General features: G+C 37.3%; 1 protein-coding gene and 1 pseudogene across 6 annotated transcripts in view; both read right to left on the reverse strand.

Moving 5' to 3' along the window:
- Positions 1 to 27629, reverse strand: part of MARK1 (microtubule affinity regulating kinase 1) — a 137837-nt gene that overhangs the window by 33635 nt on the left and 76573 nt on the right. For all 5 annotated transcript variants that reach the window (XM_030812852.1, XM_030812848.1, XM_030812850.1 and 2 more), the window contains exons 6-9: positions 27526 to 27596; positions 15730 to 15786; positions 13192 to 13428; positions 12983 to 13102 (exon numbers count right to left, since the gene is read on the reverse strand). In XM_030812852.1, the coding sequence (XP_030668712.1) occupies positions 12983 to 13102; positions 13192 to 13428; positions 15730 to 15786; positions 27526 to 27596 (485 nt within the window). The remainder of the gene's footprint in view (positions 1 to 12982; positions 13103 to 13191; positions 13429 to 15729; positions 15787 to 27525; positions 27597 to 27629) is intronic.
- On the reverse strand, positions 3710 to 6807 carry LOC100591426 (annotated as a pseudogene). Its single transcript, XR_004030087.1, has 2 exons — positions 4837 to 6807; positions 3710 to 4554 (listed from the first exon to the last, which is right to left on the reverse strand). The product of XR_004030087.1 is annotated as a histone deacetylase 1-like (transcript).

Raw genomic sequence — 27629 nt, forward strand, 5'->3', positions numbered from 1 at the left:
TGACTATCTTCCTACACACTCACCAAATGCATTGATTCAAAATAGCATGCCCCTCTTATTCCTTCAAAGGGAATATTTTCAAATTTGGATATTTTAACATAAGAACTTACTTCTTATAAAGCAGATTTTAACTTCTGCTTTAGATTTTTACATTTAAGATTAATATAGAGATTATAATTTTTTCTTGGTTTATGCCAAATATACGCCTTATTTTAAAATCATCATTTACTTTAGTAATGATGTAGTAATATTAGTAAAGAAGAGGTCATGGGGAATGAAAATCAGGGTTAGCAGTAAAGCTATCCCTGCATACAGAGATTATAATTTTTTCCTGGTTTATGCCAAATATACGCCTTATTTTAAAACCATCATTTACTAAAATATTAGTAAAGAAGAAGTCATGGGGAATGAAAATCAGGGTTAGCAGTAAAGCTATCAATAAAGATAGCTAAGATAATGTGGGAAGGGAAGGCAGTCAAAATTTAAGTCTAGAGTTAGGAATTAGGTAAGAATCAAGCTGGGGTTGATGTGAATTACCCGAATCAGATGAAGCTAAGGTTGTGAAATAACAGACAGTCCTGGGCTGTTAAAAGGCAACCTTGTGGGGGCCAGCTAGAGAATGGGAAAAATATTTGCAAAACATATACTGGATAAGAAGTAAATATTCAGAATATGCAAAGAATGCCTGCAACTCAATAACATCAAAACAAATAATCTGAATAAAAAATGGGCAAAGTAATTAATAGATATTTCTCCAAAAAAGATACGTAAGTGGCCAACAAGCATGCTTGCTGTGTGAAAAGATGCTCAACATCACTAGTCAACAGGGAACTCAAAACCATAGTGAGCTATCACCTTATACTCATTAGGATGGCCACTATACTCATTAGGATGGCCACTCATTAGGATGGCCGCTATCAAAAAAACAAGAAGCAAGTGTTGGTGAGCATGTGGAGAAATTGAAACCCCTGTGAACTGCTGGCAGGAATGTAAAATGGTGCAGCTGCTATGGAAAATAGTATAGAGGTTCCTCAAAAAATTAAAAATAGAACTACCATATGATCCAGTAATCCCACTTCTGGGTATTTATCCAAAAAAAACTGAAAGCAGAATATCAAAGAGATATTCAGAAACTTATATTCACTGCAGCATTAGTCAGAAAAGCCAAGATGTGGAAGGAACCTAAATGTCCATTGACAAATAAATTGACAAAGAAAATGTGGTACATAAATACAAATAAATATTATTCAGCCTTAAAAAAATCCTGTTATATGTTACAACATGGATGAACCTTGAGGACATTATGCTAAGTGAAATAAGCCAATCACAGAAAGACAAATACTGCATGATTCTACTTACACAGATTATCTAAAGTAGTTAAACTCACAGAAACATGAAGTATAATAGAATGGTGATTGCTGGGACTGATGAGGGGGAAATGGGGATTTGTTCAATGAGTACAGAGTTTTAGTCACACAAGATGAATGGTGATTGCTGGTGCTGATGAGGGGGAAATGGGGATTTGTTCAATGAGTACAGTTTTAGTCACACAAGATGAAAAAGTTCTGGAGATCCGTTGTACAACAATGTACACACAGTTAACGACACTGTGATACACACTTAGAAGTTGTTGAGGGTAAATATATGTTATGTGTTTTTTACCACCATCACCAAAAAAAGAAAGGCAATCTAGTAGAGAATTTACTATATTCATGGTCAGGCAATGGGAAACTGGAAGAAACTTATTTGAATAATTCTGTATTAATTTAGAAAGATTGTTCACTTTTTATTACTATAGAATTTTAGGTTTTCATTTTAGGTGCTGATATATTAATTGCTTTTTCCAGGTCCTGTAAAGTACATTCTCCATCTTTAAACTTTACTTGCCAATATTCCACTAAGTAGAAAAATAACTTCCCATATATATATATCTTTTGAAGGCTAATTTCTTGACTGCCCAGGTACCTTCCCCTCATTTATTAATATCTCCCTAAAGCTAATGACTAGAAAATAAAAAATCCAGGGCAGATCTCTAACAACTGGAATCTCTAAGAATACTGCTGTGCTGGACTGGAGGCTTTTCCAGAGGTCATTGTCACATGATTTTTTTTTTTTTTTAAAGACAGGGTCTCACTATGTTGCCCAGGCTGGAACTCTTGGATTCAAGCGATCTGCTTGCCTCGGCTTCCCAAAGTGCTGGGATTATAAGCATGAGCTACCATGCCCGGCCACATGATACATTTTTTTTTCACTTTCATATTTATTATTATTATTATTATTATACTTTAGGTTTTAGGGTACATGTGCACAATGTGCAGATTTGTTACATATGTATCCATGTGCCATGTTGTTTTGCTGCACCCATTAACTCGTCATTTAGCATTAGGTATATCTCCTAATGCTGTCCCTCCCCCCTCCCCCCACCGCACAACAGTCCCTGGAGTGTGATGTTCCCCTTCCTGTGTCCATGAGTTCTCATTGTTCAATTCCCACTTATGAGTGAGAACATGCGGTGTTTGGTTTTTTGTCCTTGCGATAGTTTACTGAGAATGATGTTTTCCAGTTTCATCCATGTCCCTACATGATACATTTTTAAATTAAAACTTTCTAGAGAATTCATATTCTCTTGGAAGGCTAGGGATTGAGACTCAGGAATCCTTAGCCTACAGAGGATGCTGTACAAAAGTTGTGGGGTGGGTGGGATTCTCCAGGAAGAATGAATAGTGTAAGAATAAATAGAAAAGGGCTCAGAGTACAGCCTCAAGGAACACTAGTATTTAAAGGTTAGAAAGAAAAGAAATCCAAAAAGAAAAACCCGCACAGCATGACACGGAAGGCAAGGAAGGAGTTCTTCGAAGAGGGGAGAGCGCTGTCCTGTCAAATATGGCCAAATGGTCAAATAAGGTGACGCCTAAATAAGTAGCCCCTTGTGTTTAGCAACAGAGATGGGGGACTTTGCTGGGGGAAGTTTCAGTGGAGTGGTGGCATTAGGAACCAGAAAGTAAATGGACTAGTGAGGAATGGGTGATGGTTTAAGTGTAGTTACTCTTCAAAAAGGCTCACTACAAAGGAGGAGCAAGATGGCAGCACTGAAAGGGGATTGCCGGGTTGAAGGATGCCTTTTTTAGTGGAAGAGATTCACGTATGTATAAAAGCTGAGGAAAAGGAGTTGATAGAGACAAGGTTCAGTTGGTTACAGAAGAGAGAGCCTTTTTGAAGGGGTGAGATACTGAGAAGGAAGGTAGATAGTCACCAAATCCAGCAAACAGATGAGTGAGTGAAGTCTTCAACAAAAGACATCTTTCCACTGTGACAAGCAGTGGGGAGAGATGGGGTCTAAACAGTGAATTTAATTTTTTTTTTGTATAGAAATGTACCATTTTATTACAAAGAGTCTCAAAAACGAAAACGGTATCTCAAAAAGGAAACTAGACCACCAACCTCCACCTGCAGAATTAGGGGAAGACAAAGGGCAGGCAGTGTGAGTTTCTTGGCTCACTTGAGAAGAGAGCCAATCTAAAAATGGCTGATGTTACATTAGGAGTGTGAAAAGAACAGGAGACCCTTGAAGACCTGGCCACCTCTTCTAGAATGTTCAATAAGAGTACCTTTCCAAAGCTACTAAGCAGGCATTTGGAATTTCAGGATTTTGTCTTATGGTTGCATAAAAGTATCCCTTTCACCCAAACCTGGTACCCTTTATGGTTCAAAGTTAAGAACTGGGGAAGGATGGAAGGATGGGTGGCAAGGCAGCTCCTAGAAGAGTTCACCCAGCATAGCTGCCCTGGGCTCAGGGCTTTGGTTTCTGTCTAGTCCCTGGGGATATTTATATTTAATAAACTTTCCTATAAATACACAGAGAAATAGAAAGTATAAAATCTGAGGTGTTGGTGGAGAAAGGCAGGGGACTTGGGAAGAAGCCAGAGCTGGAGAGGTCTGTTCAGGCCAACCTGACCTCCTCCTTGACCCCCTTGGCTTCTGGCTTCTCCTCCTTGGTTTTCTCCTCTTCGGTGACTTCGCTCTTCTCATCTAGGTCTTTCTCTTTTTCATCCTGTTTTGACTCTCGGCTTTTTTGAAGTTGGAAGAGTTCTTGTGGCCACCCTCTCCCACCTCATCAGAGTCAGAGAACTCTTTCTCACAGGCAATTCGTTCGTCAGAGGAGCAGATTGAGAGGCATTTGTCAGGGTCTTCTTCGCTCTCATCGCCACTCTCCTCCGGGATGGCTCCTCTGGAATCACCTGCATTTGGACCCAGGTGTGTGGGGCAGCATTCTCAGGTTCTCAAACAGTCGCTGTTTATCTTCTCCAAGTACTATTCGTGTTCTGGTTAGTCATACTGGAAAGACTGATGTGGAGCTTGAAATCGGGTCCAAACTATTCCAAGTAGTCACTGTATGGAAGCTCATTAGGGATCTCTGTATCCACGGCCACACCTGTCTCATATGTCCAGCACTAGGCAACATTACAAATGATGGAAACACTTCCTCCCAGCATCAGCATAGGCAGGTTAAAGCTCCTGACAAATTCCATACACTTGGCATGCCCCCGCCACCCTCTTTTTTTTGAGATGGAGTCTCACTCAGTTCCCCAGGTTGGAGTGCCCTGGTGCAATCGGCTCACTGCAACCTCCGCCTCTAGGGTGCAAGCGATTCTCATGACTCAGCCTCCTGAATAGCTGGGATTACAGAAGTGCACCATCATGTCTGACTAATTTTTGTATTTTTAGTAGATGCGGGGTTTCACCATGTTGGCCAGGCTGTTGTCAAACTTCTGACCTCAAGTGATCCTCCTGCCTCGGCCTCCCAAAATGCTGAGAACAGGCATGAGCCACCACGACAGGCCGGCATGTGCTTTGATGATCAGATTGAAGCAACCTAACCAGTCCCCAGATAAGGAGTCTGAGCCACACTGTAAGAGCACTGCACTAGACTGGAACATCTCCATTACTTTGAACGTGACCAGCTTGAAAATGGCCTCACAGGACTTGCCGTCAATCCCATCTTGGAGCAGGTAGTTAACAGCATAATACTTGCCTTTGCCAGCCCCAATATCCTGTAGATCCCTAGTTCCTGAAAAGTTCTCTCCATACTTAGGAGAAGACATAGTCACGACCCAGTCTGTGGTATAGAAGGCCTCTTCCATCCCATCGCCATGGTGAATATCAATGTCAATACACAGCACCCTCTGGTGATAGGTTAGCAGTTCCAGGATGGCCAAGACAATGTCATTAATGTAATAGAAGCCAGATGCCTCAGGCTTCTTCGCATGGTTCAGGCCCCCAGCCCAATTCACAGCGATGTCTATCTGCTGCTTATTAAGTTTGACAGCACTTGCCACAGAGCCACCAGTAGACAACTGCAAGAATTCAAACAGGCCATCGAATACTGGACAGTCCTTGCCGATGTTGAATCTGCATCTGCTTGCTGTGCTCGAACATGTAATCTGAACGGATGGAGTGCAAGAATTTAATGTAATCATCTCCGTGGTACTTGGTCATCTCCTCAGTACTGGGTTTGTGAGGATGACAGATTTCTATTTTTCAGTGGAGACCACAGTTGGGCAGCAAATTGTGAGTAGTAGATTTGGTGAGGCTTCATTGGATGGTCTTGTCTATAATAGTAATTTCCAACATCCCCGTTGTAGTAATAACAGACTTTCCTCCGGGTGCCCTGTGTCTGCGTCATCTTGTTTGCCTCCCGTCCCTCCCATCAGTTGGTCTCAACAGTAATGTTTAAGGTATGGGAATGGGAAGTGAAGAGTACTCATGACTTTTGGTTTCTATTTTCTCAGTAGAATAAAAGACAAGGATATTTGCCTAGAATATTTTCCCCTATCTTCCCACCTAAGTTCCTTTTCATTTCAAAATGACCACATAAAGTCTGGGACCTTTCTGTTACTCTCTTTCATGGCACCCTGATCTTTGCCTACAATTGAATGTAGCTTGTTGTTATGTAATATTTTGGTTTACCTGTTAATCATGTATCTCCACCACTGGACCATAAACCCAATCAAAGAATGATCCATGTCTGGTTTGTTCAATATTGCATATCCAGCACCTAAAAGTACCCAGCACTAAATGGTCAGTACATATTTGTAAATTGAATGAATAAAACCTCGTCTTAATCACTCATCTGTCCTTCTCCTGTGTTCCCATAGAACTCTGCTTATATCCTAGTGTTACTGTTATTAAACTCTACCTTTGATTACAGTTAGCTGTACATAGGTTTATCTCCTTCACGTTATTTAAAGTCCTTGAGGACAAAGGCTGTGCCTTATATGCTGTTTTTCTCACTACAGATGCCTGTTTTTGAATAAGGTAGTGTTTTAAAATAATGTTGCTACAAGATCCCTGGGTAAGACAGAATCCAGAGACTAGCAACAAGAAGACACCTTACGAAGTTGTTATAACGTCCAGGAAAGAGAAGAGAGGACTGAACTAGACATGAGGAAATGGAAGAAAGAAATCATAAGTATAATCTATTGCAATTGATGACAAGACTCATTTTGGTTCTGAGGGAATGGATGGAATACAAGAGAGTTCTGAGAATTTTAAATCAGGTGCCTGGCAGAATATGGTTTCTATAAATTAAGCAAGAAATATAGGAGCAATAGCAGATTTGATAGCTGAGAGATAAGCAATTAGAAGAAAAATGAAAATAATTTTCTGATGTTTCTCAGTTAAGTTGCATTTATTTGGTGCTCCCTTCATATCCACATGTTCCTGTCAGAAAAAAATATATACATGGATCAAACCCTTAAGTGATTTGTCTGTTATTTGGGGAAATGAGATTTACTTATGAAATCTAAAATTTTCTTTTTTTTTTTTTTTGAGATGGAGTTTTGCTCTGTCACCCAGGCTGGAGTGCAGTGGCACAATCTCGCCTCACTACTACCTCCGCCTCCCAGGTTCAAGCGATTCTCCTGCCTCAGCCTCCAGAGTAACTGGGATTGCAGGCATGGGCACCATGCCTGGCTGATTTTGTATCTTTAATAGAGACGGGGTTTCTCCATGTTGGTCAGGATGCTCTTGAACTCCCAACCTCGGGTGATCCGCCCACCTCAGCCTCCCAAAGTGCTGGGATTACAGGCGTGAGCCACCGTGCCCGACCTAATTTTTTTTTTTTTTTTTTTTTTTTGAGATGGAATCTCATTCTGTTCCCAGGCTGGAGTGCAGTGGCGTGATCTCAGTTCACTGCAACCTCCACTTCCCAGGTTCAAGCGATTCTCCTGTCTCAGCCTCTCAAGTAGCTGGGATTACAGGCGCTTGCCACCATGGACAGCTAATTTTTTTATTTTTAGTAGAGACAGGGTTTCAACATGTTGGCCAGGCTGGTCTTAAACTCCTGACCTCAGGTAATCTGCCCGCTTGGGCCTCCCAAAGTGCTAGGATTACAGGTGTCAGCCAAAACTATTTGAATACACAATACAATTAACTATTTAAAGTGTGCTATTAGCAGTGAGTTTTAATAAAGACCAAAAGAACAACTCGAAGTGTGGCCTGGGATTTTCAGGGAAGGAACTATAAGGGGGCAGGATGTAAACTGATTTGAAATATAAGCAGTATTTGGAATGGTGCAAAGCCATGGCAGAAGGATGTGAGGAACAGTGAGCAGGCACCCTTCTTTTACTAAGCACACAGATCGTATACAATGAAAGAATACATTTTATACAATATTTTATAATTAGCATGGGAAAAAAAAAACAATAGAAGGACTGACGGCTAATCCTCACATAAAACTAGATTTGAGGCTAGGCTGAGTCAGAAAAAGTAGAAAATGCAGTGATAAAGAAAGAGAATTGGGCAGTAATGAGAGAATCAACAGTTTTGTTTCCCTTTATTATTATTATTATTATTATTTTTTTTTGAGACAGAGTCTCGCTCTGTTGCCCAGGCTGGAGTGCAGTGGCGCAATCTCGGCTCACTGCAAGCTCCACCTCCCGGGTTCATGCCATTCTCCTGCCTCAGCCTCCCGAGTAGCTGGGACTACAGGTGCCCACCACCACGCCCGGCTAATTTTTTGTATTTTTAGTAGAGATGGGGTTTCGGGTTTCATCGTGGTCTCGATCTCCTGACCTCGTGATCCGCCCGCCTCAGCCTCCCAAAGTGCTGGGATTACAAGCGTGAGCCACCACGCCCGGCCTCCCTTTATTATTATTATTCTAGTCACTGGGAATCACCAAGAGTCTACTTAGCAGTTTGTCTCACAACAACAGTTGTATTTCAAAGCAGAATAAAAGTAATCTTCTCAGAACGGAAGATAAAGGTTGGAAAGAAGATCTCCTTAAGAAAGGGAAGATGTGGGGGTTTAACTCTGTTAATTCAAAATCTGAGGGTCTTTTTCCAAAAATAAAGCATAGAAAGCAACAAAGTATGGATACATGAAAGGGAAGAGAGATATGGACTACCTGCCCTTAGTTGTGTGAACCTCATGCATATGTAAAATTCTTTCATGGTAACCAAAAGAGTTAACATTAAAAGTCAAGGGAGAAACATTCCCAGAAAACGGAGGTACTGCGTGACAGGAGAGAGCTCATGTAACCCGAGTCTGGGTGGTTTCAGGCATGGTATAAAGAACTAGGCCAACAAACTGCACTAGACATAGAAACTAGCTGAATAAACTCATCCACTCTGATTTCATTTCAGGTATCTCATGAGAAACTAGAGGACAAAAACAATTCCAAAATTAACAAAACAAAGTTTACTCTAGCCATCAGTGCCAATGAACATAAATGACTGCCTGAGAGTTATATTAACCAAATAATTGATTCAGACGAATTAAAGAATTAAACTAGCTTTGGGAAATATACACTCTATACTTAGGTGCACATTTATTTTATTTTATCTTATTTGGACACAGGGTCTTGTTCTGTCATCCTGGCTGCAGTCCAGTGGCGCAATCATGGCTTATTGCATCCTCAACCTCCTGGGCTCACAATCCTCCTGCTTCAGCCTCCCGAGTAGCTTGGACTACAGATGTGTGATACCACGCCCAGCTAATGTAGAGATGGGGTTTTTCCATGTTGCCCAGGCTGGTCTCGATCTCCTGGACTTAGGTGATCTGCCCACCTTGGCCTCCCAAAGTATTTGGATTACAGTCATGAGCCATCAAGCCTGGCCTTAGGTGCACATTTTAAAAATATGGAATTTAGAACGGCCAGACAGAAATAATTTTACTTAAATGATTTCAACCTTTGTAAAATATACTATATGCTTCTGCATTTGTACACAGAAATCTTTCATTAAAAATTTATGAATTGATTTTTTTGCCTTTACTGTCATTTGGCAGACATAAACAAGACTGTAAAGATTATTTTAGTAACAGCTGAAAAATTAAGTATCAAAAGTCAAAATAAACACTCTTATGGGAGGACCAATGATGACAACGAGAGGGCAATAAGAGGAGCTTTGCTCCAGGCTCAAATTTTGCATTGTTTTGAAAGGTAATATAGTCCATCTTGTTTAAAGACTGGAAAAAAGAATGAACACATACAAAACAGGGAAAGCAGCAAAGTTTTTCAGTTTCTAATAAAAAAATCTAGACATATCAATATTCCAATAAATGGGTTAAAAAAACCCTAGTGTACAACATAAAGCACAAATCCTTTTAAAATCATAATGTCCTCATTATGAGAGGACAGTATTACACATGGAAGTTCCAGACTAGGACAATTAGAAAGAGCTGACAGCATTCGCATATATAACCTGAAAAAACTATGTAACTGTTTGCTTATGCCTAGAAACAAACTATAGGCCTAGTAGAATGTGAAACTAATTTCATTAATTTTTATTTTCACAGATGATAAATAAGGCATTTAACTTACGAGTCTTTAAGAAACACTTTAATAAAATACACAGTTATGTCTGGTAGCAACAGAAAGGTAAGTTAAATAAGTTTGAAACAACATGCAACCATGTAAGGTTCTCTAAATCAAATTTCAATATTAGCAAAATATATAGTGAAGAAAGACTAGAGGATACTCTAATCAATAATTCATGACACTAAAGTAACACTGAAAAACATTCATGATGTTCCATTTTTTTAAAATGTGGAAATTACCAGAAAAATATTTTATATTAAAATATACAAAGTTGGTACAAATCTATGAGGCTTATTAGCCAGACTCCTTAAGAAAAGTAGTTAAAAGACACTGACAGCTTATACATGAAGAAGCACAAACTATTCAATAAAAATATTCCATTTTATTGCTAATAAAAGAATACGAATTAAAGCAAGGCATCAAATACTAGAATTTGTATCCAATATTGTATCAGGCTATGGAGAATAGGTACATTCAAAAGCCTTGGGTCACACACATCTTTTGGCAATGATAAAAGCTATCCGATCACTTACACCCTTTGACCCAGTAATTCCACTCTGAAGAATTTATCTAAGCATATATCCCAAAGGGGAAAAAAGTATACCACATTGTTTTTTATCAAAAACAATGGAAACAACTCAGATGTGCAATAAGCAGGAATAGTTAAATAAATTATGATACGTAACCCAAGGAGAATAACATAGCTATTAAAAAGGAAGGAGTGCATTCTTATGACAAAGCAAGAAGTGCCTATCAAAAGCTTGTAAGGTTAAAAAAAAGAATGGAACATGATATAAAACATTACTAACACATAAAATGTTATGTTTACATACTAAAGATGAGTATTTTGAAAATAGCTTGAAAAAAGTTTACAGATTTTTTACTGTAAAGCTAATAAAATTGGTATGAAAAATAAAAGTGAAGACTAACAATTTTTGAAGTCACCAATATTTCTAGGAGAATTTCTTAAGGTATGGTATAAGAAATATTTCTTTTTTAAAAAATGGTGTCAAGTTTCCCTGGAAAGTCATTTCTGGGAACTGTGAAGCAAATCAGCCTTTGTATAGTAATATCTATAATATTATGATAATATTTCCAGTGGGGACTCGTGGTTTCATAGCTGAAAAACTTTGTTTTGGTAAGCTGGAACAGAAAGTTGCAAACTATACTGAAATATATTAGAGTGTGCTTCTGATGATCAAATATTTTAGTAATAAAAATTTGGCTTTTAAATTCAACTCAAAGCACTCTAATATTTTAATCCTCAACATGTTAATAATAATGATAAAAGACTAAAGTGTTTGGCTAGTATAATCATCTTTAAGACATAAGCACATCTTACCTACTGTCCATAGACATCTGTAATATCTATTCCCCCAAAATAATTTTTGTATGTTCTTTTTGCTCTGCTCATTAGCCAAGCTGCTGCTTCAACTCTGGGCATTTTATTAAGTGTCACTCAGGTAAAGTGGGGTTCTTATGATAAAAGTTAGTCACAAAACAGGATTACAAAACATGTTCTCTAAAGTTCATTATTTTAGAACTGATATGAGAGTCAACAATTTTAGCTTTTAACTATTTCACCTAATTTTTCTACGAATAATGATGGAAAGCTTTCAAAATAAGTGATATAAAAGTGGGCATTATATAGTACATGTTCTCTATTAAAGCATTACCTCATATTTTTTTTACCCCCAAAAGGGGGGAAAAGCCCATAAAACTCATAAGCTGTAACTAATCACATTTAAACAAATAATTCAGTAAAAAAATCATGATCATTGATCAACTGACACAAAGCAGTCAAAATAATTTCCCAATGGAAGTTGCCATCCCCTAACTTCCATCAAAACATGCTGTATCTTCTACTGAAAAATATTTGTGGAAATAAAATTACAAAGCCCACACTAACCTGAGAGCTCTGTACACAGGGATGGCTCACTATAAGGCTGCCTCCTAAGCAGCATGAAGTCCATGACAGAAAGCCCCATTGCTACACTAAAAAAGTACAGTTTATATGAGGTTAATTCTCTGAATTCTCTACCCTTTCTATTAAGGCAAATAAAAGAAGACAAAGTACTAGTGAATATTGCATGCTGAATTTCTGAAATTATTTTAGTAAAGGCTAAAATATCATTCTTAAAAACAGATGTGCAAAATACTTACGAAATAAATTATTCTAATTGCAGTGCCAGAAGAAAAAAAATAGTAGACATTTTGGTTATGTGAACTTGCTTGGCTGTAACATACTTAGTCCATTTATAATAATGTCTATTATTACAAATAACCTCACATATGCAATATATGTAGGTAACACAACAATGTGTTAAGAAATGAAATGCCTGTTTCCAATATGTTGTACTTAAATATTTGTAAATTTTCTTTACTAAAGTTGAGAGGTTTCTATTACATTTTTATTTTATTTTATTTTATTTTATTTTTTTTGTGATAGAGTCCCACTCTGTCACCCAGGCTGGAGTGCAGGGGCGTGATCTTGGCTCACTGCAAGCTCTGCCTCCCGGGTTCACGCCATTCTCCTGCCTCAGCCTCCCAAGTAGCTGGGACTACAGGCGTGCGCCACCTTGCCCACCTAATTTTTTGTATTTTTAGTAAAGACGGGGTTTCACCATGTTAGCCAGGATGGTCTCGTCTCCTGACCTTGTGATCTGCCCGCCTCGGCCTCCCAAAGTGCCAGGATTACAGGCCTGAGCCACCGCGCCTGGCCCTACATTTTTAAATGCTAGATATCAATGTCAGATATAGCTGTGAAATATTCACTAGATTAGAATTTTCACTATTTTCTTTTATCCTTGAAATATTTATTGAGTACTTACTAAAAACAAGGTTTCTGTTTTCGACAAAGCAATTTCTGACAGCGGCTACGTTTTCCTCTTTCTCTAACTAAAAGTCAACTTAACCTCTATTTTTGTGTTGTTTTTATTTAATACGGCACTGCAGAACAAAGAGGAAATAATAGTTTTTAGAGACAGCTACTGTAGCAACTTTTGAAAGTGAAAAAAAGTCATGTAATTTTCCCTACCTATAAACAAAAGGCAGATTAGATAATTTGGCAACTTTGCTAAGAAAACATAGGAGAAAAATGCTCTTCAGTTCCTGGAATATTTTAATTGTTAAAATTTAAATTTGGAGTACAAAAATTTACTTACTTCCAAGCTGCCTCTCTTTATTGGATTCAGGACTAATAATTTCTTCAGAAGATTTTCACAGTCTGTGGACATATAGAAGGGAATACGGTACTTCCCTCGTAAAACTCGCTCTCGCAGTTCCTTAATAAAAGTGAAAGAAAGCACTTATAACTGGTTTTTGAAATAATCATACTTGGGGATAAAACATTAATAAAGAATTTAGCTGATACCTTTAAATTCTGGCCATCGAAAGGCAAGGAGCCACTGACTAATGTATAGAGAATGACGCCCAGACTCCACACATCCACTTCAGGCCCATCATACTTCTTTCCTTGGAAAAGCTCGGGAGCAGCATAGGGTGGGCTTCCACAAAATGTGTCCAATTTGTTCCCAACTGTAAATTCATTACTAAAACCAAAGTCAGCAATTTTAATATTCATATCACCATCAAGGAGAAGGTTTTCAGCCTAAGGAAAATAATAAAAAGAACAATGTAAAAAGCCTACATAAAATAAAAATATTTGTAAAAGTGTTTTAGCTTCCAAACTTACATATCTCTTGACTCTCATTTCTAAATGTAATATCAAATTTCGAAGCCCAGTATGGTACTTCAATGTATAACAGTTCTGAATTACATCTATATAAGACTAAATTTTAACACTACATAAGGAAAGCTCTCTTTATATGCATATATGCAACTACTTAAGAAAGGTTATTTAAAACCCATTTTCTTTCATAGGTTATTTTAAACTCATTTTTTTCCTCATAGTCAGAAACATCCTGGAAGCGTACCTTAATATGACCTACTCTAAAGAACATAATACTAATCCATCTTGGACTTAAACCAACATGATTACCCAAAGGAGCTCTATTTTAATAGGGTATTGTTGGTTAATGCAAGGCTCAAAGGTATATCTACAGTAACTGCGTCAGGGGTTCTGTGACTACTAATTCATTCCTTTGTCTTCTCTTGTAGAATGTTTCCTCAACAAAGTACTGTTTCAGTAAAACATGACCAAAAAATACAGCCTCCATTATATCTTGTCTGTTTTAAGCTTCTTTTTGCTGTTCTAAAACTAGATTCTCTTCTTGACATATATTTTACATAGAAAACAGTGAATTTTCCACGTTTTGAGATGGTTTTCCAAAATCCTAAAGCAGAATCCCTCAAAGACAATATTTTACATGTCCCTTTTGTAAACAGAAGCAACTCAATAAAGGACTTGCTTTTGTACATGTTTTATTTTAAACTCTATTACAACGGACGGATAGACTAACAAAGTTATAGGTTACTTTGTAGATGTGTTTTATCAGGTTCCAAAAAGAAAAAATTTGACTTAAACAAAAATCAGATTTCTCTGTATTACTGGAAGGTCCAACAATCATAAGAGTCAAGCACTCTGCCCATCATATATCTCTTCCCTCTCCACCCACCACAACCTTTCTTTTCTTCTTTTTTATGGTATACTAGCTTGGGATATTTGTTTTCATTTTATTTTGGAAAATGCAGATACACCTAGAACCCAAAATATACAATAAAAATAGGGTATCGTTTATTACATAAATACTATAAAAGCACATATATTTGGAAAAATTCATATTAGATTGTAACATTTTTGAACTGTGACAAAACCAGGTTATTTTTATGTTCTGATGTAAGGGCCTGGTCATTGTAAATTTCTGCAGCTGTTTGTGAGCAAGCTGGACTTTTTTCAGTCTCTCTAAAAATGTCTGGATGGATATCAAAGTATCCAAGCTGCCTCAGAAGAGAAGAGCTGCAAGGGGTTCTGAGGTCTCCTTCCAGCAATGTACAGGAAAACTCTCTCTACTGGACTGGTGGGAAAACACAAGGTTTTGAACATGATTATTTTTTGCAGATTTTTTTCATATAAGAAATGAGATGATAAACTGGGAGCTAAACACAGAAGCAGGGGAACAGTTCTTTTCTTTCTCATTCATCATGGAAGTGATTCCCCTTAAAATAGCCAAGGAAAGAAACCAAGAAATAGAAAAATTTGGAGCAATAGAAAATTCATAAGCTCTGAAAAATGAAGCTAAAATACAGAATTAGACTTGACTTTTGACAACTGTTTAGGATAATATATTCAAATATAACCCAAACTGGTGCTAGTAGTTGATAAAGGTGATGAGGAAAAAAGTAAAAAAGAAAAATAAGACTCCTATGTAAGGGACAATGCAAACTGTATTTGGAAGATTAGAGAAAAAAGGAAAAAAAGGTATAAACATTTCAGCCCAGGGTGTTTTCACTTTCAACAAAATCTATGTAGCACAACCATTTATTGACTAACTACACATTTCTTATTCCAAAGTATGCTCATTTATACTACTATACACATTTAGTGTTCATAAAAATGTTTTACAACTTTCCTTAGTTCTTTGAGCTTTAAGGTAGAGTGTGAATACTGTCTCTCATGTAAGGGAAACATGGGTCTGTGCTCTGACTTTGCTTCTGTCTGAGGTCCCACACTTTTGGCTAGGAACAAAGTTCCGTATCTATGCATTTAAAACAAACTAATTAGTAGTGAATCAAATCGTCTAACCTCTAAAGCTAGATAACTTCTCACTCATATTTTCTTCATTTGCTCAGTGAAAATATTACCTTCCATAAAGTTGCTGTGGGAATCAAAAACTAACTACTTGTATAGTGTCTAGCAGCACAGGCAATAAAATAGACAGCTCTAATATTATTATTAAATACATGTTAATAATAAAGATTTTTTTTAAAAAAATTACACTCAGAAGCTTACCTTAAGATCACGGTGAACAATGCACTTTTGATGACAATACTGTACAGCAGATACAATCTGGAATAAATATTTGGATAAAAGAGTCAAATTATTAAAAAAACACAATTTTCCCCAATAATCACCTCCAATTTAGATAAATTACTAACTCAGATTTCAAGGTAATATTTAATAAATATGCTATGCCTTTAGTTCAGAAAACTATACACATTAAACTTTCTCTGCTAAATGCAGAAAATATGGAAAAGTAATAATCTCTTGCTAAAATACAATAAAATATTTCTTTGTCAGAGGCTGTGAAGATTTCATATGGATCATTTATAGTTCTCTGTTTATGTGACTGAATGTGTACAATTTATAGTTTTGGCCAAATAGTTTATTACAGTGTTGAAATAAAAGCTTTGGCACACATGAATTGGTATTTTAAGATAATTGTCTCAAGTTAAAAAAGCAAAACTCTATTCTAGGAATTACATCAAATATGTTCAAGGCATGTTTCTTTAGTGAGGCCAATTCACTAAGAACTTATCAATGAGGTATTTAGCAATATCTATATTTATCTGTTCATATATAAAGAGAAAGGAAAATTTTTGAGCCTTAAAAAGAAACCTGATCAGCAACAGAAAAGAGGGAAAAATGAAATTCAATCTTAAACCTGTCACTAATTCAGTCAGGTGAAGTATTCTATGACTGTAACTTGATTTTGTATGCAGCCATAATTTTTAACCATCACCAGGGCTCTTTGGAGAAAAGGACTAAACAAGGAGGAACCCAACAGTCTAAAGGCCAAAAATATGAGAGAAATAGATTATAAATAATTCTATGATAGCTCTTTATTACATAAAATACAGAAATGGAAAGCATCTGATAGCAATCAATTAAGAACTATTTTGTACATATAATTACATCTGATGAATAGAAGGATGGTCATTTTAATGTACATCAGAACATTCAATTCTGTGGATTCAGTTAAATATAAAAACTGTTTGAATGTTAGGCATTTACAAATGGAGACAAAAATGAGATTTTTTTAAAAGTCTAAAGGTGATGTGAAGTATGACCATGCTAATAGGAATATGGGTGGAAAAAAAAACTTCAAAGTAGAAGTAAACTGATATTTCAGTATTATAAAATTATTCTAATGTATATTAAAATGGTTCAAAGACAGAGAAAACATGAATTCAAAACAAAATCATCAACACACAATGAGTAATATACAATTCCATTTAATTCATTTTGATTCAACAGTTTATTGAGTACCTGCTATGTGCAAGGAAATGTGCTGGTTGCTAGGCAAATACAAAAATGAAAACTAAGTGGACTCTGTCCTTAAGGCGCTTATAATCTGATTAAGAAGAGAAAATAAGGTATATATTCTCTATATACCTTGTATTATGGAGGTATATATTATTATATATAGAGGTATATATTATTACCTTTCTATATATTGTATATAGAGAGGTATACATTATTCCCCTATAATACAAGGTAGAATCATAGAACTCTACCTTTTATGAGAGATTTGTAAAAAATAAAGAATAATTTCAGTTGGAAATGCTTCCTGAAGGAGGTGATATTTGGTCTAAGCCATCCTTGAAGGACAGAAATATTTTAAAATGTGGAGATCTGGGGATGGGGAGGTGATGAAATGCATTAATGACAAGGGAACTGTGTATTTGAAAAGCAGGTAGGACTCATGCCTATAATCTCAGCACTTTGGGAGGCTGAAGTGGGAGGATGATCGCTTGAGGCCAGAAGTTCAAGACCAGGCCTTGGCAACACAGTGAGACCCCATCTCTACAAAAAATAAAAATATTAGCTAAGTGTGGTGGTGTGCACCTGTGGTCCCAGCTACATGGGAGGCTGAGGCAGGAGGATTTCTTGAGCCTAGGAGGTCGAGGCTGCAGTATGCCATGTTCACACCACTGCACACCAACCTGGATGACACAGTGAGACCCTATCTCAAAAACAACTAACAAAGAAACAAACAAAAAGACCAACCAACCAACCAAACAAAAAAAAAACCCCACAAAACCAAACCAAACCAAAAATCATGTAAAGAAAAGGAGGTGGAAAAATGGTTGACAGTGGGAGTCAAATCTTGACAAATAGGTAGGTAAAAGTCATGAATTCAAAACTAGGCAGGTACTACAGAACCACTAGATGTTCTTGGGCAGGGTGACTGGGAATGATTATAATCAATTTGAAGTATGATTCCCAAAAATACAGAAGGTTCTAATGATGAACATTTTGTAGTATTAGTTTTAAGCAATATGCTTCAAAATTCTAATATCCAATTTTCACTAAATTATGTTCATTAGCCAAAAGATATATACATTTATATGTATATTTTATCAGATATACTATATAGGTTATAATATGCTCATATTATAAGATTTTTGTACCATGGGTGACAGAAATTTGCTGATAATGACATTATCTTTTATTAGTCACATGTTTGTATGATCCACTGAAGGTATGTAACAGATAATAATTTGGTTACCAAACATGATCAGAGGCCATGCAACTCATGTCAGACAGAATGGTCTCTATGAAAACAGTTCTATAGGTACTTCTGGAATCAAACATTTCCTGAGCCTCAAAGCATCAAGAATGGAAAGATAATTACAAAGAATCCTCTGCATTAAGCATGTGTTCTACCCAAACTCTATGAACTCTGAGCTATCAGTCAAATGTGGTAGTTTATTATAGTATTACCACACTTGCTTAGCAGGGAACAATTTCTGCCGTGAAAGAAGTTCTGCCTTCTGACTCACTGCAAGAATCCCCCTCCACAAGCCCAATTTTTACTGCATTATTTTACAGCTAGACCTTCCCATCTCAAATCATTCTGTACTTCCATAAATAGGATATAGGAACTTCCCTATGAGCCTTCTATTAATGGATCCTGAAAACATGATTTACTGTCAGCTGCGTATTGACGGTAAGACCACACACATCAGTGTTTTCCATTGAGGTGGCGTCATCAGGGTTACTTCGCAATTATTAATACTTATAAGTGGTAGACTTGATATTGCAAGAATTGAATCAATATTATGATTTTTTTTTTTTTTTTTGTAGGCTCAAGTCTTAAGGAATGTAAAAGCATTTTATGGGCAATGGCTGCTCAGTGGTCTTAAAATGCCCAAGTGCCTTCGGTATTTCTAAGAGTAAGGTCAAGGACGTATATACATTTATCCTTATTGACACAGTATTAATACATACATTCTTTCACTGTTAAAATACAAAAGCAAATAAAATTAAATGTATATTCATTAAGTCCGTAAGAGTTTAAATCAAATCCATAAATAAAAATAAGCTCCTCAAAAATAAATTTAAGTATAAATTTACCTTTAGTCAGGTAACTACAAAATAATGTACGTGTGTCCATGTGTATGTATGTTTACATATCTCTGGTTTCTAAAAATGTGAGTTAGTAACTTTTTTAGTTTTGGGAAAACATATATAGATACTAAATACATTTAAAATTTACAGTAAATAAATAAATTAGAAAGAAAATATTTGCCATTGTTTTACAATTTAAATAGCATTCATTTGGCACTCAGTCTCTGCAATGTAAAGAATATGAAGATGATTTCAAAATATTACAGACTTTATTTAAAAACAAGCCAATTTTAGTAATTATTTGTATCTCTATAAAAATATCTATGTCCCAACCTCCTGTCCTGCTCTCGCTCACCAGCAAAGATGGAAAGCTCTTTAAAATAGCAGGCATTTCCAACTTCTCTAATTCCATATAGTACCCAGTACAGTTTTCTACATCTATCAAAAAATAAGTAAAACTAGCTGCCTTAAAAAATAAGAGTAAGTAGCAATAATCTTTAAAATATACATTAGGATTCCAATGGGAATATTTAACGCAAATTGGAACTTTCTTGCTGGTCTGCTACTAACAAAAGCTACTGTGACTGATATTAAATGAGTAATATTTAAAACGATGTGTGTGGCTGGACGCAGTGGCTCACACCTGTAATCCCAGCACTTCGGGAGGCTGAGGTGGGCAGATCACCTGAGGTCAGGAGTTCAAGACCAGCCTGGCCAATGTGCTGAAACCCTGTCAACTAAAAATACAAAAATTAGTTGGGTGTGGTGGTGTGTGCCTGTAATCCCAGCTACTTGGGAGGCTGAGGTAGGAGAATCGCTTGAACCCAGGAAGCGGAGGTTGCAGTGAGACAAGATAGCGCCACTGCACTCTAGCCTGGGTGACAGAGCAAGACTCCGTCTCAAAAAAAAAATAAATAAAATAAAATAAATAAATACATGTTGAGGGGCATTCCAAGATGGCTGAACAGGAAGACCTCCGGTCTGCCGCTCCCAGCATGATCGACGCAGAAGACAGGTGATTTCTGCAATTCCAACTGAGGTACCTGGTTCATCTCACTGAGACTGGCTGGACAGTGGGTGCAGCCCACGGAGGGCAAGCTGAAGCAGGGCAGGGAAGCACAAGGGGTTGGGGTTCTTTCCCTTTCCTAGCCAAGGGAAGCCGTGACAGACTACCTGGAAAAACGGGACACTCCCTGCCCAAATACTGCGCTTTTCCCAAGGTCTTAGCAACCAGCAGACAAGGTGATTCTCTCCTGTGCCTGGCTTGGTGGGTCCTACACCCACAGAGCCTTGCTCACTGCTAGTGCAGCAGTCTGAGATTGATCTGCGAGGCGGCGGCCTGGCTGGGGAGGGGAATTCGCCAATGCTGAGGCTTGAGCAGGTAAACAAAGCAGCCAGGAAGCTTGAACTGGGTGGAGCCCACCCCAGTTCAACAAGGCCTATTGCCTCTAGACTCCATCTCTGTGGGCAGGACATGGCTGAACAAAAGGCAGCAGGCAACTTCTGCAGACTTAAACGTCCCTGTCTCACAGCTCCGAAGAGAGCAGTGGTTCTCCCAGCACAGCATTTGAGCTCTGAGAATGGAAAGACTGCCTCCTCAAGTGGGTCCCTGACCCCCATGTAGCCTAACTGGGAGACACCTCCCAGTAGGGGCTGACAGACACCTCATATAGGTGGCTGGCCCCCTGGGACGAAGCTTCCAGAGGAAGGATCAGGCAGCAATATTCTCTGTTCTGCAATATTTGCTGTTCTGCAGCCTCCGCTGGTGATACCCAGGCAAACAGGGTCTGGAGTGGAACTCCAGCAAACTCCAACAGACCTGCAGCTGAGGAACCTGACTGTTAGAAGGAAAACTAACAAACAGAAAGGAATAGCATCAACATCAACCAAAAGGTCATCTATATAAAAACTCCATCTGTAGGTCACCAACATCAAAGACCAAAGGTAGATAAAACCACAAAGATGGGGAGAAACCAGAGCAGAAAAGCTGAAAATTCTAAAAATCAGAAGGCCTCTTTCCTCCAAAGGATCACAGCTCCTCGCCAGCAACAGAACAAAACTGGATGCAGAATGACTTTGACAAGTTGACAGAAGTAGGCTTCAGAAGGTCTGTAATAACGAACTTCTCCAAACTAAAGGAGGATGCTCGAACCCATCGCAAGGAAGCTAAAAACCTTGAAAAAAGATTAGACGAATGGCTAACTAGAATAAACAGTGTAGAGAAGACCTTAAATGACCTGATGGAGCTGAAAACCATGGTGCAAGAACTTCGTGATGCATGCACAAGCTTCAATAGCCTATTTGATCAAGTGGAAGAAAGGCTATCAGTGACTGAAGATCAAATTAATGAAATAAAGCGAGAAGATAAGGTTAGAGAAAAAAGAGTAAAAAGAAATGAACAAAGCCTCCAAGAAATATGGGACTGTGTGAAAACACTAAATCTACATTTCACTGGTGTACCTGAAAGTTACGGGGAGAATGGAACCAAGTTGGAAAACACTCTTTAGGATACTATCCAGGAGAACTTCCCCAACCTAGCGAGGAAGGCCAACATTCAAATTCAGGAAATACAGAGAACACCCAAAGATACTACTTGAGAAGAACAACCCCAAGACACATAATTGTCAGATTCACCAAGGTTGAAATGAAGGAAAAAGTGTTAAGGGCAGCCAGAGAGAAAGGTTGAGTTATCTACAAAGGGAAGCCCATCAGACTAACAACGGATTTCTTGGCATAAACCCTACAAGCTAGAAGAAAGTCAGGGCCAATATTCAACATTCTTAAAGAATTTTCAACCCAGAATTTCATATCCAGCCAAACTAAGCTTCATAAGTGAAGGAGAAATAAAATCCTTTAGAGACAAGCAAATGCTGAGAGATGTTGTCACCACCAGGCCTGCCTTACAATAGCTCCTGAAGGAAGCACTAAACATGGAAAGAAACAACTGGTACCAGCCACTACAAAAACATGCCAAATTGTAAAGACCATCGATGCTATGAAGAAACTGCATCAATTATTGGGCAAAATAACCAGCGAACATTGTAATGACAGGGTCAAATTCACACAAAACAATATTAACCTTAAATGTAAATGGGCTAAATGCCCCAATTAAAAGACACAGAGTGGCAAATTGGATAAAGAGTCAAGACCCATCAGTGTGCTGTATTCACGAGACCCATCTCATGTGCAGAGACACACATAGGCTCAAAATAAAGGGATGGAGGAAGATCTACCAAGCAAATGGAAAGCAAAAAAAAGCAGGGGTTGCAATCCTAGTCTCTGATAAAACAAACATTAAACTGACAAAGACCAAAAGAGACAAAGAAGGCCATTACATAATGGTAAAGGGATCAATTCAACAAGAAGAGCTAACTATCCTAAATATATAGGCACCCAATACAGGAGCACCCAGATTCATAAAGCAAGTCCTTACAGACCTACAAAGAGACTTAAGACTCCCACACAATAATAATGTGAGACTTTAACACCCCACTGTCAACATTAGACAGATCAATGAGACAGAAGGTTAACACAGATATCCAGGACTTGAACTCAGCTCTGCATCAAGCAGACCTAACAGACATCTACAGAACTCTCCACCCCAAATCAACAGAATATACATTCTTCTCAGCACCACTTCGCACTTATTCCAAAATCGTCCACATAGTTGGAAGTAAAGCACTCCTCAGCAAATGTAAAAGAACAGAAATCACAACAAACTATCTGTCAGACCACCGTGCAATCAAATTAGAACTCAGGATTAAGAAACTCACTCAAAACCAAACAACTACATGGAAACTGAACAACCTGCTCCTGAATGACTACTAGGTAAATAACAAAATGAAGGTAGAAATAAAGATGTTCTTTGAAACCAATGAGAACAAAGACACAACATACCAGAATCTCTGGGACACATTTAAAGCAGTGTGTAGAGGGAAACGTGTAGGACTAAATGCCCACAAGAGAAAGCATGAAAGATCTAAAATTGACACCCTAATCTCACAATTAAAAGAACTAGAGAAGCAAGAGCAAACACTTTCAAAAGCTAGCAATAGGCAAAAAATAACTAAGATCAGAGCAGAATTGAAGGAGACTGAGACACAAAAAACCCTTCAAAAAAATCAATGAATCCAGGAGCTGGCTTTTTGAAAAGATCAACAAAATTGATAGACCACTAGCAAGACTAATAAAGAAGAAAAGAGAGAAGAATCAAATAGATGCCATAAAAAATGATAAAGGGGATATCACCATCAATCCCACAGAAATGCAAACTACCAACAGAGAATACTATAAACACCTCTATGCAAATAAACTAGAAAATCTAGAAGAAATGGATAAATTCCTGGACACATACACTCTTCCAAGACTAAACCAGGAAGAAGTTGAATCTCTGAATAGACCAATAACAGGCTCTGAAATTGAGGCAATAATTAATAGCCTACCAACCAAAAAAAGCCCAGGACCAGGCGGATTAACAGTCAAATTCTACCAGAGGTACAAAGAGGAGCTGGTACCGTTCCTTTTGAAACTATTCCAATCAATAGAAAAAGAAGGCATCCTCCCTAACTCATTTTATGAGGCCAACATCATCCTGATACCAAAGCCCGGCAGAGACACAACAAACAAAGAGAATTTTAAACCAATATCCTTGACGAACATCAATGCAAAAATCCTCAATAAAATACTGGCAAACCAAATCCAGCAGCACATCAAAAAGCTTATCGACCATGATGAAGTCGGCTTCATCTCTGGGATGCAAGGCCGGTTCGATATACGCAAATCAATAAACGTAATCCATCACATAAACAACCAACAATGAAAACCATGATTATCTCAATAGATGCAGAAAAGGCCTTCGACAAAATTCAACAGCCCTTCATGCTAAAAACTCTCAATAAACTAGGTATTGATGGAACGTATCTCAAAATAATAAGAGTTATTTACGACAAACCCACAGCCAATATCATACTGAATGGGCAAAAACTGGAAGCATTCCGTGAATGGGCAAAAACTGGAAGCATTCCCTTTGAAAACCAGCACAAGTCAGGGATGCCCTCTCTCACCACTCTTATTCAACACAGTGTTGGAAGTTCTGGCCAGGGCAATCAGGCAAGAGAAAGAAATAGAGGGTATTCAATTAGGAAATGAGGAAATCAAGTTGTTCCTGTTTGCAGATGACATGATTGTATATTTAGAAAACCCCATCATCTCAGCCCAAAATCTCCTTAAGCTGATAAGCAACTTCAGCAAAGTCTGAGGATACAAAATCAATGTGCAAAAAATCACAAGCATTCCTATACACCAGTAACAGACAGACAGCCAAATCGTGAATGAAATCCCATTAGCAATTGCTACAAAGAGAATAAAATACCTAGGAATCCAACTTACAAGGGACGTGAAGGACCTCTTCAAGAAGAACTACAAACCACTGCTCAACAAAATAAAAGAGGGCACAAACAAATGGAAGAATATTCCATGCTCATGGATAGGAAGAATCAATATCGTGAAAATGGCTATACGTACCCAAGGTAATTTATAGATTCAATGCTATCCCCATCAAGCTACCAATGACTTTCTTCACAGAATTGGAAAAAACTACTTTAAAATTCATATGGAACCAAAAAAGAGCCTGCATTGTGAAGACAATCCTAAGCAAAAAGAACAAAGCTGGAGGCATCATGCTACCTGACTTCAGACTATACTACAAGGCTACAGTAACTGAAAGAGCATAGTATTGGTACCAAAACAGACATACAGACCAATGGAACAGAACAGAGGCCTCAGAAATAATGCCACACATCCACAACCATCTGATCTTTGACAAACCTGACAAAAACAAGAAATGGGGAAATGATTTCCTATTTAATAAACGGTGCTGGGAAAACTGGCTAGCCATATGTAGAAAGCTGAACTGGATCCCTTCCTTACACCTTATACAAAAATTGAAGATGGATTAAAGACTTAAATGTTAGACCTAAAACCATAAAAGCCCTAGAAGAAAATCTAGGCAATACCATTCAGGACATAGGCATGGGCAAGGACTTTATGACTAAAACACCAAAAGCAATGGCAACAAAAGCCAAAATAGACAAATTAGGATCTAAGTAAACTAAAAAGCTTCTGCATGGCAAAAGAAACTACCATCAGAGTGAACAGGCAACCTACAGAATGGGAGAAAAGTTTTGCAATCTACCCATCTGACAAAGGGCTAATATCCAGAATCTACAAAGAACTCAAAGAAATTTACAAGAAAAAACAAACAACCCCATCGAAAAGTGGGCAAAGGATATGAACAGACACTTCTCAAAACAAGGCATCTATGCAGCCAACAGACACATGAGAAAGTGCTCATCATCACTGGTCATCAGAGAAATGCAAATCAAAACCACAATGAGATATCATCTCATGCCAGTTAGAATGGTTAGAATGGCAATCATTAAAAAGGCAGGAAACAACAGATGCTGGAGAGGATGTGGAGAAATAGGAACACTTTCACACTGTGGGTGGGAGTGTAAATTCGTTCAAACATTGTGGAAGACAATGTGGTGATTCCTCAAGGATCTAGAACTAGAACTACTATTTCACTCAGCAATCCCATTACTGGGTATATACCCAAAGGACTATAAATCATGCTACTATAAAGACACATGCACACATGTTTATTGTGGCACTATTCACAACAGCAAAGACTTGGAACCAACCCAAATGTCCATCAATGATAGACTGGATTAAGAAAATATGGCACATATACACCATGGAATACTATGCAGCCATAAAAAAGGATGAGTTCCTGTCCTTTGCAGGGACATGGATGAAGCTGGAAACTATCATTCTCAGCAAACTATCACAAGGACAGAAAACCAAACACCACATGTTCTCACTCATAGGTGGGAATTGAACAATGAGATCACTTGGACACAGGTGGGGGGAGATCACTAGGACACAGGCCAGGGAACATCAGTGGGGGTCTGGGGGAGGAATAGCATTAGAGAAATACCTAATGTAAATGATGAGTTGATGGGTGCAGCAAACCAATATGGCACACATATACCTATGTATCAAACCTGCATGTTGTGCACATGTACCCTGAAACTTAAAGTATAATTAAAAAAAGGAAGAAAAATAAAATAAAATAAAATAAATAAAAATTTTTAAAAATGATGTGTGTAATACTTTATTTAAGGGTAAGCTTGAACTTCCATCCCAGGATAGAAAATAATTTAACAGTAGGTGGTTGAATGCCATTCAGTTTCTTAATGTTGTTTTCTTTATTACCAGTTGTCTTTATATTCAGCTATTTTAATACGAATATTTCTAGGAATCTATCCCAAATAAAAGTGCTATGCATATCTTTGGTATAAAGCATTTCACAAATTGTGTTCCAAAAAGCAATAATTCTGTGAAATATTAATAACAGAGGTTTCACAAAACAAACACATTTCATTGTCAATTTGGAGAATGCCATGTTACAACAAGTTAAACAGGCTTTTTCCTCCCCTCCCTTTCAGGACTTCTCTATTTGTTTAACATGTTAACACATACGTATATATCTTAGAGAAAGATCTTATATCAGTATTTGGTCTTTTCCCAACATACTGATTACAGAACCTCTTTAATTGTAGAATTAGTGTCCATGCAGGCAGAAGAGGTAGTGAGCCATTTTTAAAATTCTAAATTTGATAAAAGTTTAGGATATAGTAAATTATCCACTTAAACTTTAGTAAATTTTATAAACAATTTACAATTCACTAATTTGCTATTTCTATGGTAACTTATATGTATGCTTACAATTTACAATTCACTAATTTGCTATTTATATGGTAACTTATATGTATGCTTATTTCAATCACTTCAGTTCTAAAAATTAAAAACAAAATTCTAGATAAATTTATTTTTTCTTATGTTATCATTTCTGTAATAAGTCATATTCAAGTTGAACTGGAAATATGAGTATCTTACCATATTCCTCTGCCACAATTTGGAGTTTCTTGCCTACTTGGTTAAATAAAATTGACCATATTCTTTAAATCTACAAAAATGAGTTTAAACACCAAAACATCTTTGATTAAAAGAATATAATAATCTCTTTAAACAGTACACATATATGCTGTATATATAAAGCCAGTAATAATTTATAATAATTACTGGATAAAGACTTCAAAGGGTTAACTATCTCAGTCTAGTCTATGTTTCCAGGACTCTCAGAGAGTTAATAAGGTGAGTCTCATCTATAAATATTTACTCTTTACGACAATCTAAAAATAACCATCTGCAACTATTTAAATTCAAATTCAGAAAGGTTTATTTTTTAGGAGTTTTCCATCCTTAAAAATATAAGAAAGCAGGAATTCTTCTTTTTAAAATACCATGTGCTGTGAAGTCCAGTTTGTAATACTGTCCATTGTACATCGCTACAAATATCAGCAAAACAAAGTTGAAAACTACTTTCCATACCTGCCTAAATTTTGCACGGGCCTCTTTCTCTTTCATTCTTCCATGGGCAACTAAGTAATCAAATACTTCACCTGAATCAGAAAGGTAAAGCAGGTAGTAAAATA

Source organism: Nomascus leucogenys, chromosome 5, assembly GCF_006542625.1.
Source record: "Nomascus leucogenys isolate Asia chromosome 5, Asia_NLE_v1, whole genome shotgun sequence".
Classification (NCBI taxonomy): Eukaryota; Metazoa; Chordata; class Mammalia; order Primates; family Hylobatidae; genus Nomascus; species Nomascus leucogenys.